This window comes from Nerophis lumbriciformis, linkage group LG31 (genome assembly GCF_033978685.3).
Source record: "Nerophis lumbriciformis linkage group LG31, RoL_Nlum_v2.1, whole genome shotgun sequence".
NCBI lineage: Eukaryota > Metazoa > Chordata > Actinopteri > Syngnathiformes > Syngnathidae > Nerophis > Nerophis lumbriciformis.
The window spans coordinates 192,501-208,674 of record NC_084578.2 but is presented as its reverse complement, the minus strand read 5'-3'; the positions used below and the strand labels follow the sequence as shown (position 1 = coordinate 208,674).

The 16,174-nt window shown below is 41.0% G+C and overlaps 1 protein-coding gene across 1 annotated transcript in view; it reads right to left on the bottom strand.

The window, feature by feature from the left end:
- LOC133574122 (uncharacterized) overlaps positions 1 to 16,174 on the bottom strand; it is a 38,105-nt gene that overhangs the window by 3,486 nt on the left and 18,445 nt on the right. The window contains exons 7-19 of the mRNA XM_061926197.1: positions 15,750 to 15,804; positions 11,853 to 11,966; positions 10,468 to 10,542; positions 10,218 to 10,272; positions 9,209 to 9,288; positions 5,683 to 5,732; positions 5,481 to 5,612; positions 5,334 to 5,412; positions 5,175 to 5,270; positions 5,026 to 5,106; positions 4,918 to 4,971; positions 4,784 to 4,858; positions 40 to 499 (exon numbers count right to left, since the gene is read on the bottom strand). Coding sequence (XP_061782181.1) covers positions 40 to 499; positions 4,784 to 4,858; positions 4,918 to 4,971; positions 5,026 to 5,106; positions 5,175 to 5,270; positions 5,334 to 5,412; positions 5,481 to 5,612; positions 5,683 to 5,732; positions 9,209 to 9,288; positions 10,218 to 10,272; positions 10,468 to 10,542; positions 11,853 to 11,966; positions 15,750 to 15,804 — 1,406 coding nt within the window. The remainder of the gene's footprint in view (positions 1 to 39; positions 500 to 4,783; positions 4,859 to 4,917; positions 4,972 to 5,025; positions 5,107 to 5,174; positions 5,271 to 5,333; positions 5,413 to 5,480; positions 5,613 to 5,682; positions 5,733 to 9,208; positions 9,289 to 10,217; positions 10,273 to 10,467; positions 10,543 to 11,852; positions 11,967 to 15,749; positions 15,805 to 16,174) is intronic.

Sequence of the window (16,174 nt, the reverse complement as noted above, 5' to 3'; positions counted from 1 at the left end):
GAGTCCCTCTTGGACAGGAAGTGCAGGGCAACATTCAACCTGCTTGGTCCTCCAGCATAGTGCTGGAGAGCGAGTCCATGTGGACCAGCGCCTCCAGCAGTGTCTTAGGGGGCCTCTGAGTCCAGACCCTCCTGGCTGGATGAAAGTGGTCTCTCTCTTCTGTCAGGTTGTGATGGTCTACTTCCTGTTGGTCCTCTGGTGTCCCCTTGTCCTCCTCTGAGGGGACCATCATCCCATCCTCTGGTGTCCCTTGGTTCTCCTCTGAGGGGACCTTCATCCCATCCTCTGGTGTCCCCTTGTCCTCCTCTGAGGGGACCTTCATCCCATCCTCTGGTGTCCCTTGGTTCTCCTCTGAGGGGACCTTCATCCCATCCTCTGGTGTCCCCTGGTCCTCTTCTGAGGTGTCCTTCATCCCATCCTCTGGTGTCCCCTGGTCCTCCTCTGAAGTGTCCTTCATCCCATCACTGTCATCCAGGCGGATCTCAAACATAATTGCTTTCTGCAACAGAAACAAAACATGGATCACATCATTAAAGTATCCAAGAGTCTGCTGAGACTCTAGTCTGTAGACCAGGCTTGGGCAAATTAGGGTCCGTGTGTTGAACACTTTACATTCCGGCCCGCCAGACAAAAGTCTTTTTTGAAAGCATCAAAAGTGGAGCTGCCAATACGATTGATGGCAGTCTTGAACTAAAGCCAATATTCCAATGCTTGGAATGTGAACTTAGTTTATTAGGCTAATGTGCGTCACAGCAGCTCCAAGCAGAGTGGGCGGGGCTTGTCACCAGAACACATTTCTACTACTAATTGCTGTTGTGCAGAATGATGCTGCACATGTGTTGCTTATTGTAAAAGATCCATCTCCAAATGGTGGCCTGGGAAGTAAAGAGGAGAGACAATCATAATATTCTTAATATTCAGTGTTTTAGCGTTCATAGTCAATACATGATTTATCATTGTCTTATTCAGCGAAAAGGCTGTCCAATTCCATTCAGTTTTTGGAGGTGGTCTGTCATAAAGTGCTTCATATTGTGAGTGTTTGTATCGTGTTTAGCTCTCAGCCATTTTCTACCACATGTTAGGAATTTCTTTCACTGATGCTGAACAACTTAGACAAATTGAAAGTGTTCCTAAGACAGCAGAATGTGTGACACTTTTACAGCTAAACTCACAGAAAACTCACAGTGCCAAGTTACAAAGGAGAAATACATGAATATACTGCTCTTATCATATATACACTGTGTATGTGTGCTGTGTGCATGTGTGTGTATATATATATATATATATATATATATATATATATATATATATATATATATATATATATATATATATATATTGAGGGGTTTGCTTACATGTCCTTGGCAAGTTGACCTGCAATAAGGCGCTTTTGGTAGCCATCCACAAGCTTCTGCTTGAATTTTTGACCACAAAATTGCTGCAGTTCAGCAGCAGGTTTTCTGACATGGACTTGTTTCTTCAGCATTGTCCACACATTTAAGTCAGGACTTTGGGAAGGCCATTCTAAAACCTTCATTCTAGCCTGATTTAGCCATTCCTTTACCACTTTTGAGGTGTGTTTGGGGTCATTGTCCTGTTGGAACACCCAACTGCTCCCAAGACCCAACCTCCGGGCTGATGATTTTAGCTTGTCCTGAACAATTTGGATCAATCAGATCCATTTTTGTTTCATATGACCACAGAACTTTCCTCCAGAAGGTCTTATCTTTGTCCATGTGGTGTCAGATGAAACAAAAATGGATCTGTTTGGCCACAATACCCAGCAATATGTTTGGAGGAGAAAAGGTGAGGCCTTTAATCCCAGGAACACCATGTCTACCGTCAAGCATGGTGGTGGTAGTATTATGCTCTGGGCCTGTTTTGTTGCCAATGGAAGTGCTGCTTTAAATGGGACAATGAAAAAGGAAGATTAGCTCCAAATTGTTCAGGACAAGCTAAAGTCATCAGCCTGAAGGTTTGGTCTTGGGCGCAGTTGGGTGTTCCAACAGGACAAAAACACCTCAAAAGTGGTAAAGGAATGGCTAAATCAGGCTGGAATGAAGGTTTTAGAATGGCCTTCCCAAAGTCCTGACTTAAAGGGGAACATTATCAGCAGACCTATGTAAGCGTCAATATATACCTTCATGTTGCAGAAAAAAGACCATATATTTTTTTAACCGATTTCCGAACTCTAAATGGGTGAATTTTGGCGAATTAAACGTCTTTCTATTATTCGCTCTCGGAGTGATGACGTCACGTTGTGACATCGCATCGGGAAGCAATCCGCCATTTTCTCAAACACCGAGTCAAATCAGCTCTGTTATTTTCCCTTTTTTCCACTGTTTTCCGTACCTTGGAGACATCATGCCTCGTGGGTGTGTTGTCGGAGGGTGTAACAACACCAACAAGTTGCACCAGTGGCCCAAAGATGCCAAAGTGGCAAGAAATTGGACGTTTGTTCCGCACACTTTACCCACGAAAGCTATGCTACGACAGAGATGGCAAGAATGTGTGGATATCCTGCGACACTCAAAGCAGATGCATTTACAACTGACAGATCAGCTTTCAGGAAAAGAGAGCGGATGAGGGTATGTCTACAGAATATATTAATTGATGAAAACTGGGCTGTCAAAGTGCATGTTGTTGCCAAATGTATTTCATATGCTGTAAACCTAGTTCATAGTTGTTAGTTTCCTTTAATGCCAAACAAACACATACCAATCGTTGGTTAGAAGGCCATCGCCCAATTCGTCCTCGCTTTCTCCCGTGTCGCTGGCTGTCGTGTCGGTTTCGCTTGCATACGGTTCAAAGCGATATGGCTCAATAGCTTCAGTTTCTTCTTCAATTTGGTTTTGGCTACCTGCCTCCACACTACAACCATCCGTTTCAATACATGCGTCATCTGTTGAATCGCTTAAGCCGCTGAAATCCGAGTCTGAATCCGAGCTAATGTCGCTATAGCTTGCTGTTCTATGCACCATGTTTGTTTGTGTTGGCATCACTATGTGACGTCACAGGAAAATGGACGGGTGTATATAACGATGGTTAAAATCAGGCACTTTGAAGCTTTTTTTAGGGATATTGCGTGATGGGTAAAATTTTGAAAAAAACTTCGAAAAATAAAATAAGCCACTGGGAACTGATTTTTAATGGTTTTAACCCTTCTGAAATGGTGATAATGTTCCCCTTTAAATGTGTGGACAATGCTGAAGAAACAAGTCAGAAAAGCAACACATTTAGCTGAACTGGAGGAGTGGTCAAAAATTCAAGCAGAAGCTTGTGGATGGCTACCAAAAGCGCCTTATTACATTTTCAGTAGAGCCATAATAAATTCATAAAAGAAGCAAACTTCATGAAAGTTTTTTGTGAGCAACAAGTATGTGCTCCAATCACTACATCACTAAATAAATAAGACTTGTAGAAATTATTGGAAACTCAAGACAGCCATGACATGATGTTCTTTACAAGTCTATCTACACTTTTCACCACCACTGTATATACAAATAAATATACATTTACACACACACACATATATATATATATATATATATATATATATATATATATATATATATATATATATATATATATATATATATATATATATATATACATATATATATATATATACACATGTATATATATATATATATATATATATATATATATATATATATACATACATACACATAAAAATATACATTTACACGTACAAACATATAAATATAAATTTACACACATATATATCTACTGTATATATATATATATATATATATATATATATATATATACATACATACACATAAAAATATACATTTACACGTACAAACATATAAATATAAATTTACACACATATATATCTACTGTATATATATATATATATATATATATATACATATAAATATACATTTACACATATATATACAAATATAAATATACATTTACACATATATATAGATAAATATAAATATACATTTACACACATATATATATACATATAAATATACATTTACACACACACACACACATATATATATATATATATACATACACATAAAAATATAAATTTACACATACAGTATGTATACATATAAATATACATATACACATACAAATATATAAATATAAATTTACACACATATATATATATATATATATATATACATATAAATATACATTTACACATATATATAGATAAATATAAATATACATTTACACATATATATAGATAAATATAAATATACATTTACACATATATATATACAAATATAAATATACATTTACACATATATATATACATATAAATATACATTTACACACACACACACACATATATATATATATAAACATACATTTACACACACACACATATATATATATATATATATATATATATATATATATATATATATATATATATGTCTTAATAAGGTTATCCAAAAAATAGTGCTCGATACCGTAGTAGAGCGCAATATATGTATGTGTGGGAAAAAAATCACAAGACTACTTCATCTCTACAGGCCTGTTTCATGAGGGGTTCCCTCAATCATCAGGAGATTTTCCTGATGATTGAGGGAACCCCTCATGAAACAGGCCTGTAGAGATGAAGTAGTCTTGTGATTTTTCCCCCCACACATACATATATATATATATATATATATATATATATATATATATATATATATATATATATCTATCCAGGGCCATATATATATGGCCCTGGAGTCCAACTATTTGCCCATGTCTGCTCTATATTCTAGTCTGCTTGTCTCTTCCAAGTCACCTGGTCCTTGTGTTTGTTCCTCAGGTCTTTCTTCCTGTTCTCCTCCCTGATCTCCTTGAGAGCCGCTTCAACGTCCTGCAGTAGCCAAGAGACGCCAGTAGGGAAAAGAAGGTTTCAAATAAAGGAGGTCTTACCTGTACAGCTTGGACTTGGTGCTCTGTGGGAGGGTCCCTCACAAAGGTGTCATGCTGATGAAAAGAAAGATTAGGAGGAAGTTCTCAGAGGTGGACAAGAGCGTGTACCTGAGCGTCGACTCTCAGTCTCATCTGTCTCATGTCCTGATGATACTGCTGTCTGATGGCATGCAGTTGTCTCAGGTACTCCTGCACATCATGGAACACCAATCAGGGCTCTGCATTCACTATCAATTCCATAGAGGCAAGATTCCTACCTGCTGGCCCTCCTGCTTCCTGTCCTGGACTGTATGCTTGCCCTCATCTTGATGGCCAGTTGGCCTGCAGCCCTCTGCCGTGCTGGGACGCAAACCCTGAGGACACGGAACACAGGCTCCTTCAGAGAAACACTCATCCCCAATAGTTGAGGATCTCACCAGCTGTTTCTCTGCTCTCAGCTTGTAGCGGTTGGCCTCCTGGCGCCTCTGAAGGTACTCTTCACGAGCTGCTGCCACCCTGAAGGACACCAGATGCTCCAGTCCAACATGTCCAAGGGGATCCTTTGACAGGTGCAGTTCACTCACAGCTTGTAGGGTTCTCCATGTGGATCTTGGAGGTCTTCACGTGGAGGAGGTGCAGGAAGAGGTTGTGGAGAACATGAGTCTCCCTGCTGCAGAGCATCCAGTTGGACATAGAACTGCTGGTACTGTCCAAACCTGCACCCATACAAGTAGACTCAGCTCTAAGTGAGACAAACACAACTTACCTATTTGATCTAGAACCTACTTGTGGTTCTGATGACATGCTGCGTCTCCAGCTGCTCTCAGGGGAAGAAGCTACAAGCACATGTCAGAAGAAGAGTCAACTTAAACACAACACATTTATGTCCTCTATGGAACCCTCAATACAACCATATATGTCCTCTTTGGAACCCTGAACACAAACATATATGTCCTCTTTGGAACCCTTAACATAAAAATACATGTCCTCTATGGAACCCTCAACCAAAACAGCTATGTCCTCTTTGGAACCCCCAACAAAAACATATATGTACTCTTTGGAACCCTTAACATAAAAATACATGTCCTCTTTGGAACCCTCAACACAAACAGCTATGTCCTCTTTGGAACCCTTAACAAAAACACGTGTCCTCTTTGAAACCCCCAACAAAAACATATATGTTCTCTTTGGAACCCTTCAGAAAAACCTACATGTCCTCTATGGAACCCTTCCGAAAAACATATATGTCGTCTTTGGAACCCTCAAAAAAAACATCTATGTCCTCCTTGGAAACCTAAAAAAAATATATGTCCTCTTTGGAACCCTCAATACGAACATCTATGTCCTCTTTGGAACCCTTAACACGAAGATCTATGTCCTCTGTGGAACTCTTCAGAAAAACATATATGTCGTCTTTGGAATTTTCACACAAACATTTATGTCCACTTTGGAACCCTTAACAAAAACATATGTGTCCTCTATGGAACCCTCAACAAAAACATATATGTACTCTTTGGAACCCTTCAGAAAAACATACATATCCTCTATGGAACACTTCCGAAAAAACATATATGTCATCTTTGGAACCCTCAACAAAAACATCTATGTCATCTTTGGAACCCTCAAAAAAACAACTATGTCCTCTTTGGAACCCTTCAGAAAAAAATACATGTCCTCTACGGAACCCTTCCGAAAAAAATATATGTTGTCTTTGGAACCCTCAACAAAAACATCTATGTCCTCTTTGGAACCCTCAAAAAACATCTATGTCCTCTTTGGAACCCTCAATACAAACATCTATGTCCTCTTTGGAACCCTCAACAAATCATCTATGTCCTCTTTGGAACCCTTAACAAAAACATATATGTCCTCAACCTACTCAGTGGCCTAGTGGTTAGAGTGTCCGCCCTGAGATGGGTAGGTTGTGAGTTCAAACCCCGGCCGAGTCATACCAAAGACTATAAAAATTGGACCCATTTCCTCCCTGCTTGGCACTCAGCGTCAAGGGTTGGAATTGGGGGTTAAATCACCAAAAATGATTCCCGGGCGCAGCACCGCTGCTGCCCACTGCTCCCCTCACCTCCCAGGGGGTGAACAAGGGGATGGGTCAAATGCAGAGGACAAATTTCACCACACCTAGTGTGTATGTGACAATCATTGGTACTTTAACTTTAACTCTATGGAACGCTCAACACAAACATTTAAGTACTATTTCAAACCCTCAACAAAAATATACATCGACTCTTTGGAACCCTTCAAAAAACATACATGTCCTCAATGGAAACCTTCAGAAAAACATATATGTCGTCTTTGGAACCCTCAGCACAAACATCTATGTCCTCTATGGAACCCTCAACACAAGCATATTTGTACTCTTTGAAACCCTCAACACAAACATATATGTCCTCTTTGGAACCCTCAACACAAACATCTATGTCCTCTATAGAACCCTCAACACAAGCATATTTGTACTCTTTGAAACCCTCAACACAAACATCTATGTCCTCTTTGGAACCCTCAACAAAAACATCTATGTCCTCTATGGAACCCTTAACACAAACACCCATGTCCTCTATGGAAACCTCAACACAAACATCTATTTCCTCTTTGGAACCCTCAACAAAAACATCTACATCCTCTATGGAACCCTTAACACAAAAATCTATGTCCTCTTTGGAACCCTCAACAAAAACAACTATGTCCTCTATGGAACCCTCAACACAAACATCTATGTCCTCTTTGGAACCCTCAACAAATCATTTATGTCCTCTTTGGAACCCTCAACACAAACATATCTGTCCTCTTTGGAACACTGAACATAAACATCCATGTAATCTTTTGAACCCTCAACAAAAACATCTACGTCCTCTTTGGAACCCTCAACACAAACGTCTAAGTAATCTATGGAACCCTTAACAAAAACATACCTGTATATGTTCTCTATGGAACCCTCAACACAAACATTTACTGTATGTACTCTTTCGAACCCTCAACAAAAATATATATAGACTCTTTGGAACCCTTCAAAAAAACCAATCATGTCTCCTATGGAACCCTTCAGAAAAACATATATGTTGTCTTTGGAACCCTCAACACAAACATCTATGTCCTCTATGGAACCCTCAACACATCATGTACTCTTTAGAACCTTTAACAAAATCATACATGTCGTATATAGAACCCTCAACACAAAAATCTATGTACTCTTTGGAAACCTCAAAACAAACATCTATGTCTTCTATGGAATCCCTCAACAAAAACATCTACGTCCTCTTTGGAACCCTCAACACAAACATCTATGTACGCTTTGGAACCCTTAAAAACATATACGTCCTCTTTGGAACCCTTAACACAAACATCTATGTACTCTGTGGAACCCTCAACAAAAACCTATATGTCTTCTTTGGAACTCTCAACACAAACATCTAAGTCCTCTTTGGAATCCTCAACACAAACATCTATGTACTCTTTGGATCCCTCAACACAAACATCCATGTAATCTTTGGAACCCTCAACAAAAATATCTACGTCCTCTTTGGAACCCTCAAAACAAGCATATATGTACTTTATGGAACCCTCAACAAAAACATATATGTCCTCTTTGGAACCCTCAACAAAAACATCCATGCCCTTTATGGAACCCTTAACACAAACATCTATGTCCTCTTTGGAACCCTCAACTAAAACATCTATGCCCTATATGGAACCCTTAACACAAACATCTATGTCCTCTTTGGAACCCTCAACAAAAACATCTATGTCCTCTATGGAACCCTTAACACAAACATCTATGTCCTCTTTGGAACCCTTAACAAAAACATCTATGTACTCTATGGAACCCTTAACACAAACATTTATGTCCTCTTTGGAACCCTCAACATATTGCTGTGTGTTATTACTGTGTGTGTTATTACTGTGTGTGTTATTACTGTGTTATTACTGTGTGTGTTATTACTGTGTGTTTTATTACTGTGTGTGTTACTGCTGTGTGTGTTATTACTGTGTGTTATTACTGTGTGTGTTATTACTTTGTGTGTTATTACTGTGTGTGTTATTACTTTGTGTGTTATTACTGTGTTTATTATTACTGTGTGTTATTACTTTGTGTGTTATTACTGTGTGTTATTACTGTGTGTTATTACTGTGTGTGTTATTACTGTGTGTGTTATTAGTGTGTTATTACATTGTGTGTTATTACTGTGTGTGTTATTACTGTGTTATTACTGTGTGTGTTATTACTGTGTGTGTGTTATTACTGTGTGTTATTACTGTGTGTGTTATTACTGTGTGTTATTACTGTGTGTGTTATTACTGTGTAATTAGCAGCAGCACAGCCTCTCCATTCTGGTTTGACAGGATGTTTCTTCAGAGCAGCTTTGCATTTCTTCTTGTCTACACAACATAAAGCAACATGTCACACCTGTGTACATTTGTGTCATGTGTCGTCTGCACTAACATGTCACACTTGTGTACATTTGTGTCTGCACTAACAAGTGTGTGGCAACTGTGTCTTTGTGTCACATTTGTGTTATGTGTCACATTTGTGTTACATGTGTGTAACATGTGTGTCACATTTGTGTTACATGTGTGTCACGTTTGTGTTACATGTGTAACACATTTGTGTTACATGTGTGTAACATGTGTGTCACATTTGTGATACATGTGTGTAACATGTGTGTCACATGTGTTACATGTGTGTAGAATGTGTGTCACATTTGTGTTACATGTGTGTAACATGCGTGTCACATTTGTGTTACATGTGTGTAACATGTGTGTCACATTTGTGTTACATGTGTGTCACATTTGTTTTACATATGTGTCATATTTGTGTTACATGTGTGTCACATTTGTGTTACATGTGGGTCACATTTGTGTTACATTTGTGTAACATGTGTGTCACATCTGTGTTACATGTGTGTAACGTGTGTCACATTTGTGTTACGTGTGTCACATTTGTGCTACATGTGTGTCACATTTGTGTTACATGTGTGTAACACAAGTGTCACATTTGTGTTACGTGTGTAACACGTGTGTCATATGTGTTACATGTGTGTAACGTGTGTCACATTTGTGTTACATGTGTGTCACATTTGTGTTACATGTGTCTCACATTTGCATTACGTGTGTCACATTTGTGTTACATGTGTGTCACATTTGTGGTACATGTGTCTCACATTTGTGTTACATGTATGTCACATTTAAATTACATGTGTGTCCCATTTGTGTTACATGTGTGTAACATGTGTGTCACATTTGTGTTTCATGTGAGTCACATCTCTGTTACATGTGTGTAACATTTGTGTGATCTTCTAGTGTGTTACCTGGTGTTGGTCTGCAGGCTGGAGTTGTTGCTGCTTTGTTATGGTGACCCATGTCCTGCACAAACCCCCCCCCCCCCCCCCCCCCACACACACATACAAGCGCACACACATACAAGCGCACACACACACACACACACACACACACACACACACACACACACACACACACACACACACACACACACACACACACACACACTTCCATTTAAAAAGGATCATGTGACACAGTACAGGTGAGTGTCTAAGTCACCTGAGTGTGCAGGTATTTCTGCAGGAAAGGACACTGCAGGACCGAAGTGACCGATGGACGATGGCGAGGGTTCACCTGAACACACCACACACATACAACATTAGGTTCACCTGAACACACCACGCACATACAACATTAGGTTCACCTGAACACACCACGCACATACAACATTAGGTTCACCTGAACACACCACGCACATACAACATTAGGTTCACCTGAACACACCACGCACATACAACATTAGGTTCACCTGAACACACCACGCACATACAACATTAGGTTCACCTGAACACACCACGCACATACAACATTAGGTTCACCTGAACACACCACGCACATACAACATTAGGTTCACCTGAACACACCACGCACATACAACATTAGGTTCACCTGAACGCACCATGCACATACAACATTAGGTTCACCTGAACGCACCACGCACATACAACATTAGGTTCACCTGAACACACCATGCACATACAACATTAGGTTCACCTGAACACACCACGCACATACAACATTAGGTTCAGCTGAACACACCACGCACATACAACATTAGGTTCACCTGAACACACCACGCACATACAACATTAGGTTCACCTGAACACACCACGCACATACAACATTAGGTTCACCTGAACGCACCACGCACATACAACATTAGGTTCACCTGAACGCACCACGCATATACAACATTAGGTTCACCTGAACACACCATGCACATACAACATTAGGTTCACCTGAACACACCACGCACATACAACATTAGGTTCACCTGAACACACCACGCACATACAACATTAGGTTCACCTGAACACACCACGCACATACAACATTAGGTTCACCTGAACACACCACGCACATACAACATTAGGTTCACCTGAACACACCATGCACATACAACATTAGGTTCACCTGAACGCACCACGCACATACAACATTAGGTTCACCTGAACACACCACGCACATACAACATTAGGTTCACCTGAACGCACCACGCATATACAACATTTAATTACAGCTTTGATGAATCATTTAAAGTGAAACTATCAGCATACGTGTTGACGTACATAATGTACATACGTGTACACAAGGTACATACATATTGAGGTACACAAGGTAACAGTGTAAGTAGAAGTACACAGCATAAGAAGTACATGAGGTAGTACATACATATTGAGGTACACAAGAAGTAGAAGTACACAGCATAAGAAGTATATGAGGTAGTACATACATATTGAGGTACACAAGAAGTAGAAGTATATGAGGTAGTACATACATATTGAGGTACACAAGAAGTAGAAGTACACAGTAGAAGTACATGAGGTAGTACATACATATTGAGGTACACAATACACAGTATAAGTACATGAGGTAGTACATACCTTAAAGAGGTGAGTGACCAACAGACAAAGGTCAGATGAATAAGGAGAGGTCAAAGGTTTGTAGTGACCTCTGCAGATGTGACTGACCAGCTGGTGTAGACTCCTGCCCTCAAACTATACCACACACACACACACACACACACACACACACACTTCTTTAATACTGACTCTACGTACATGTGTGTGTGTGTGTGCGTGTGTGTATACGTGTGCGTGAGTGTACATGTGTGTATACATGTGTGTGTGTGTGTGTGTGTGTATACGTGTGCGTGAGTGTACATGTGTGTATACATGTGTGTGTGTGTGTGTTTGTGTGTGTGTGTGTGTGTGTGTCTGTACAGGAGTCCTGGGCATGATGTTAAAGTGCATCCGGCAGTGTAGGCTCCTCTATGGGGTCTTGGGGCACTAGGAGGTTAACCCCTTTAGTACTGTGACCCCAGGTGGCCCTTGGCAAAGGCCTAGTACCTGACTGCCCCCTAGTTTACTACTGTGACCCCAGGTGACCCTTGGCAAAGGCCTAGTACCTGACTGCCCCCTAGTTTACTACTGTGACCCCAGGTGACCCTTGGCAAAGGCCTAGTACCTGACTGCCCCCTAGTTTACTACTGTGACCCCAGGTGACCCTTGGCAAAGGCCTAGTACCTGACTGCCCCCTAGTTTACTACTGTGACCCCAGGTGGCCCTTGGCAAAGGCCTAGTACCTGACTGCCCCCTAGTTTACTACTGTGACCCCAGGTGACCCTTGGCGAAGGCCTAGTACCTGACTGCCCCCCAGCCAGGGATACGGTGAAGCCCTCAACGGCGGAGCAGGCGGAAGACGGTAGATGTAAGAACCACCACAACGGCTGCGATGGCGGAAGAAGGCCCCCCCACATCCATGTGGGCCCAGTTATGGGGAAATAATGAGCCAAGACCTCAAGGGTGGAACAGGCGGAGGATGATTGCTGGGGAAATCTAATCACCATTCTCACGTTGTACGATTCAGTATCCATTCTCATTTTTCAAAAATCTAATTTTTTTTAATTACTTTTTTTTATGAATCAATCCAACAAAACAATACACAACAACACCATAACAATGCAATCCAACAATCCAACAGAACAATACACAACAACACCATAACAATGCAATCCAATTCCAAAAGCAAAGCCGACACTCAGAAGTGCAATAAACCGAGCAATTGAGAGGAGACACAAACACCACACACAACAACAATGAATATTATCAACAACAGTATCAATATTAGTTACAATTTCAACATAGCAGTGATTAAAAACCCCTCATTGACATTATCATGAGACATTTATAAAAAAGAAGAATAGTGTGACAGTGGCTTACACTTGCATCACATCTCATAAGCTTGACAACACACTGTGTCCAATATTTTCACAAAGATCAAATAAGTCATATTTTTGCTTCATTTAATAGATAAAAAAAATGTACATTATTGCAATCAGTTGATAAAACATTGTCCTTTACAATTATAAAAGCTGTCTACTCTGCTTGCATGTCAGCAGACTGGGGTAGATCCTGATGACATCATATGTATTCAATCAATAGACAATCAATAGACAATCCTATGTATTCAATCAATAGACAATCTATAGACAATCCTATGTATTCAATCAATAGACAATCCTTTTCAATCTGGAAAATATCCTTCTTGAATCCAGAATCGCGTTGAATCAAAAAAATCAATTTATAATCGAATCGTGACCCCAAGAATCGATATTGAATCGAATCGTGGGACACCCAAATATTGCTAACCTTATGGAGCGTCACAACGGTGGAACAGTCAGAGGATGACTAATAACTCTATGGAGCGTCACAACGGTGGAACAGGCAGAGGATGACTAATAACCCTATGGAGCGTCACAACGGTGGAACAGTCAGAGGATGACTAATAACTCTATGGAGCGTCACAACGGTGGAACAGGCAGAGGATGACTAATAACCCTATGGAGCGTCACAACGGTGGAACAGACAGAGGATGACTAATAACTCTATGGAGCGTCACAACGGTGGAACAGGCAGAGGATGACTAATAACTCTATGGAGCGTCACAACGGTGGAACAGGCAGAGGATGACTAATAACCCTATGGAGCGTCACAACGGTGGAACAGACAGAGGATGACTAATAACCCTATGGAGCGTCACAACGGTGGAACAGTCAGAGGATGACTAATAACTCTATGGAGCGTCACAACGGTGGAACAGGCAGAGGATGACTAATAACCCTATGGAGCGTCACAACGGTGGAACAGACAGAGGATGACTAATAACTCTATGGAGCGTCACAACGGTGGAACAGGCAGAGGATGACTAATAACTCTATGGAGCGTCACAACGGTGGAACAGACAGAGGATGACTAATAACCCTATGGAGCGTCACAACGGTGGAACAGACAGAGGATGATTGCTAACCCTATGGAGCGTCACAACGGTGGAACAGGCAGAGGATGACTAATAACCCTATGGAGCGTCACAACGGTGGAACAGACAGAGGATGATTGCTAACCCTATGGAGCGTCACAACGGCTGGGATGGCGGATGAAGGCTGCAGCAGAAAAGGGTCCCAAGTCGTCTTGGACTCCATGCCACTGGACCTGACCCTGATCTGTCAAGGATGGTGTGGTGACTATCTGTGCACCAGTCTTCAAGGATGGTGTGGTGACTGTCTGTGCACCAGTCTTCAAGGATGGTGTGGTGACTGTCTGTGCACCAGTCTTCAAGGATGGTGTGGTGACTGTGTGTGCACCAGTCTTCAAGGATGGTGTGGTGACTGTCTGTGCACCAGTCTTCAAGGATGGTGTGGTGACTGTCTGTGCACCAGTCTTCAAGGATGGTGTGGTGACTGTCTGTGCACGAGTCTTCAAGGATGGTGTGGTGACTGTCTGTGCACCAGTCTTCAAGGATGGTGTGGTGACTGTCTGTGCACCAGTCTTCAAGGATGGTGTGGTGACTGTGTGTGCACCAGTCTTCAAGGATGGTGTGGTGACTGTGTGTGCACCAGTCTTCAAGGATGGTGTGGTGACTGTGTGTGCACCAGTCTTCAAGGATGGTGTGGTGACTGTGTGTGCACCAGTCTTCAAGGATGGTGTGGTGACTGTCTGTGCACCAGTCTTCAAGGATGGTGTGGTGACTGTGTGTGCACCAGTCTTCAAGGATGGTGTGGTGACTGTCTGTGCACCAGTCTTCAAGGATGGTGTGGTGACTGTGTGTGCACCAGTCTTCAAGGATGGTGTGGTGACTGTCTGTGCACCAGTCTTCAAGGATGGTGTGGTGACTGTGTGTGCACCAGTCTTCAAGGATGGTGTGGTGACTGTCTGTGCACCAGTCTTCAAGGATGGTGTGGTGACTGTGTGTGCACCAGTCTTCAAGGATGGTGTGGTGACTGTCTGTGCACCAGTCTTCAAGGATGGTGTGGTGACTGTCTGTGCACCAGTCTTCAAGGATGGTGTGGTGACTGTCTGTGCACCAGTCTTCAAGGATGGTGTGGTGACTGTCTGTGCACCAGTCTCCCCACGTTAAACAGTCACGCACAGGCATCCTCCATAAAGGGATACACCCCTACCAGGAGGATCGTCATACTCGCTTCGAGTGACTGTGATGATGAGGATGTGTGTGTAAGTGTGTGTGTACGTGTGTGTACGTGTAAGTTTGTGTGCATATGTGTGTACATGTGTGTGTGTAAGTGTGTGTATACATGTGTGTGTGTACGTTGGGGGTGTATACTTGTGTGTGTGTATGTGTGTACGTAGGTGTGTGTGTGTGTGTGTGTGTGTGCGTACATGTGTGTGTCTATACGTGTGTGTGTGTGTATATGTGTGTGTGTGTGTGTGTGTGTGTGTGTGTGTATACGTAGGTGTGTGTGTGTGTATGTGTGTGTAACTTACAGGCAGTCTGAGTGTGCACAGTTGATAGAGGACACAGCCCAGAGACCACATGTCCCTGCAGGACATTGTGATACATGAATCTACTGTCAATATCATCATTATTATTATTATTATTATGATACATGAATCTACTGTCAATATCATCATCATTATTATTATTATTATGATACATGAATCTACTGTCAATATCATCATTATTATTATTATTATTATGATACATGAATCTACTGTCAATATCATTATTATTATTATTATTATTATGATACATGAATCTACTGTCAATATCATCATCATTATTATTATTATTATGATACATGAATCTACTGTCAATATCATCATTATTATTATTATTATTATGATACATGAATCTACTGTCAATATCATTATTATTATTATTATTATTATGATACATGAATCTACTGTCA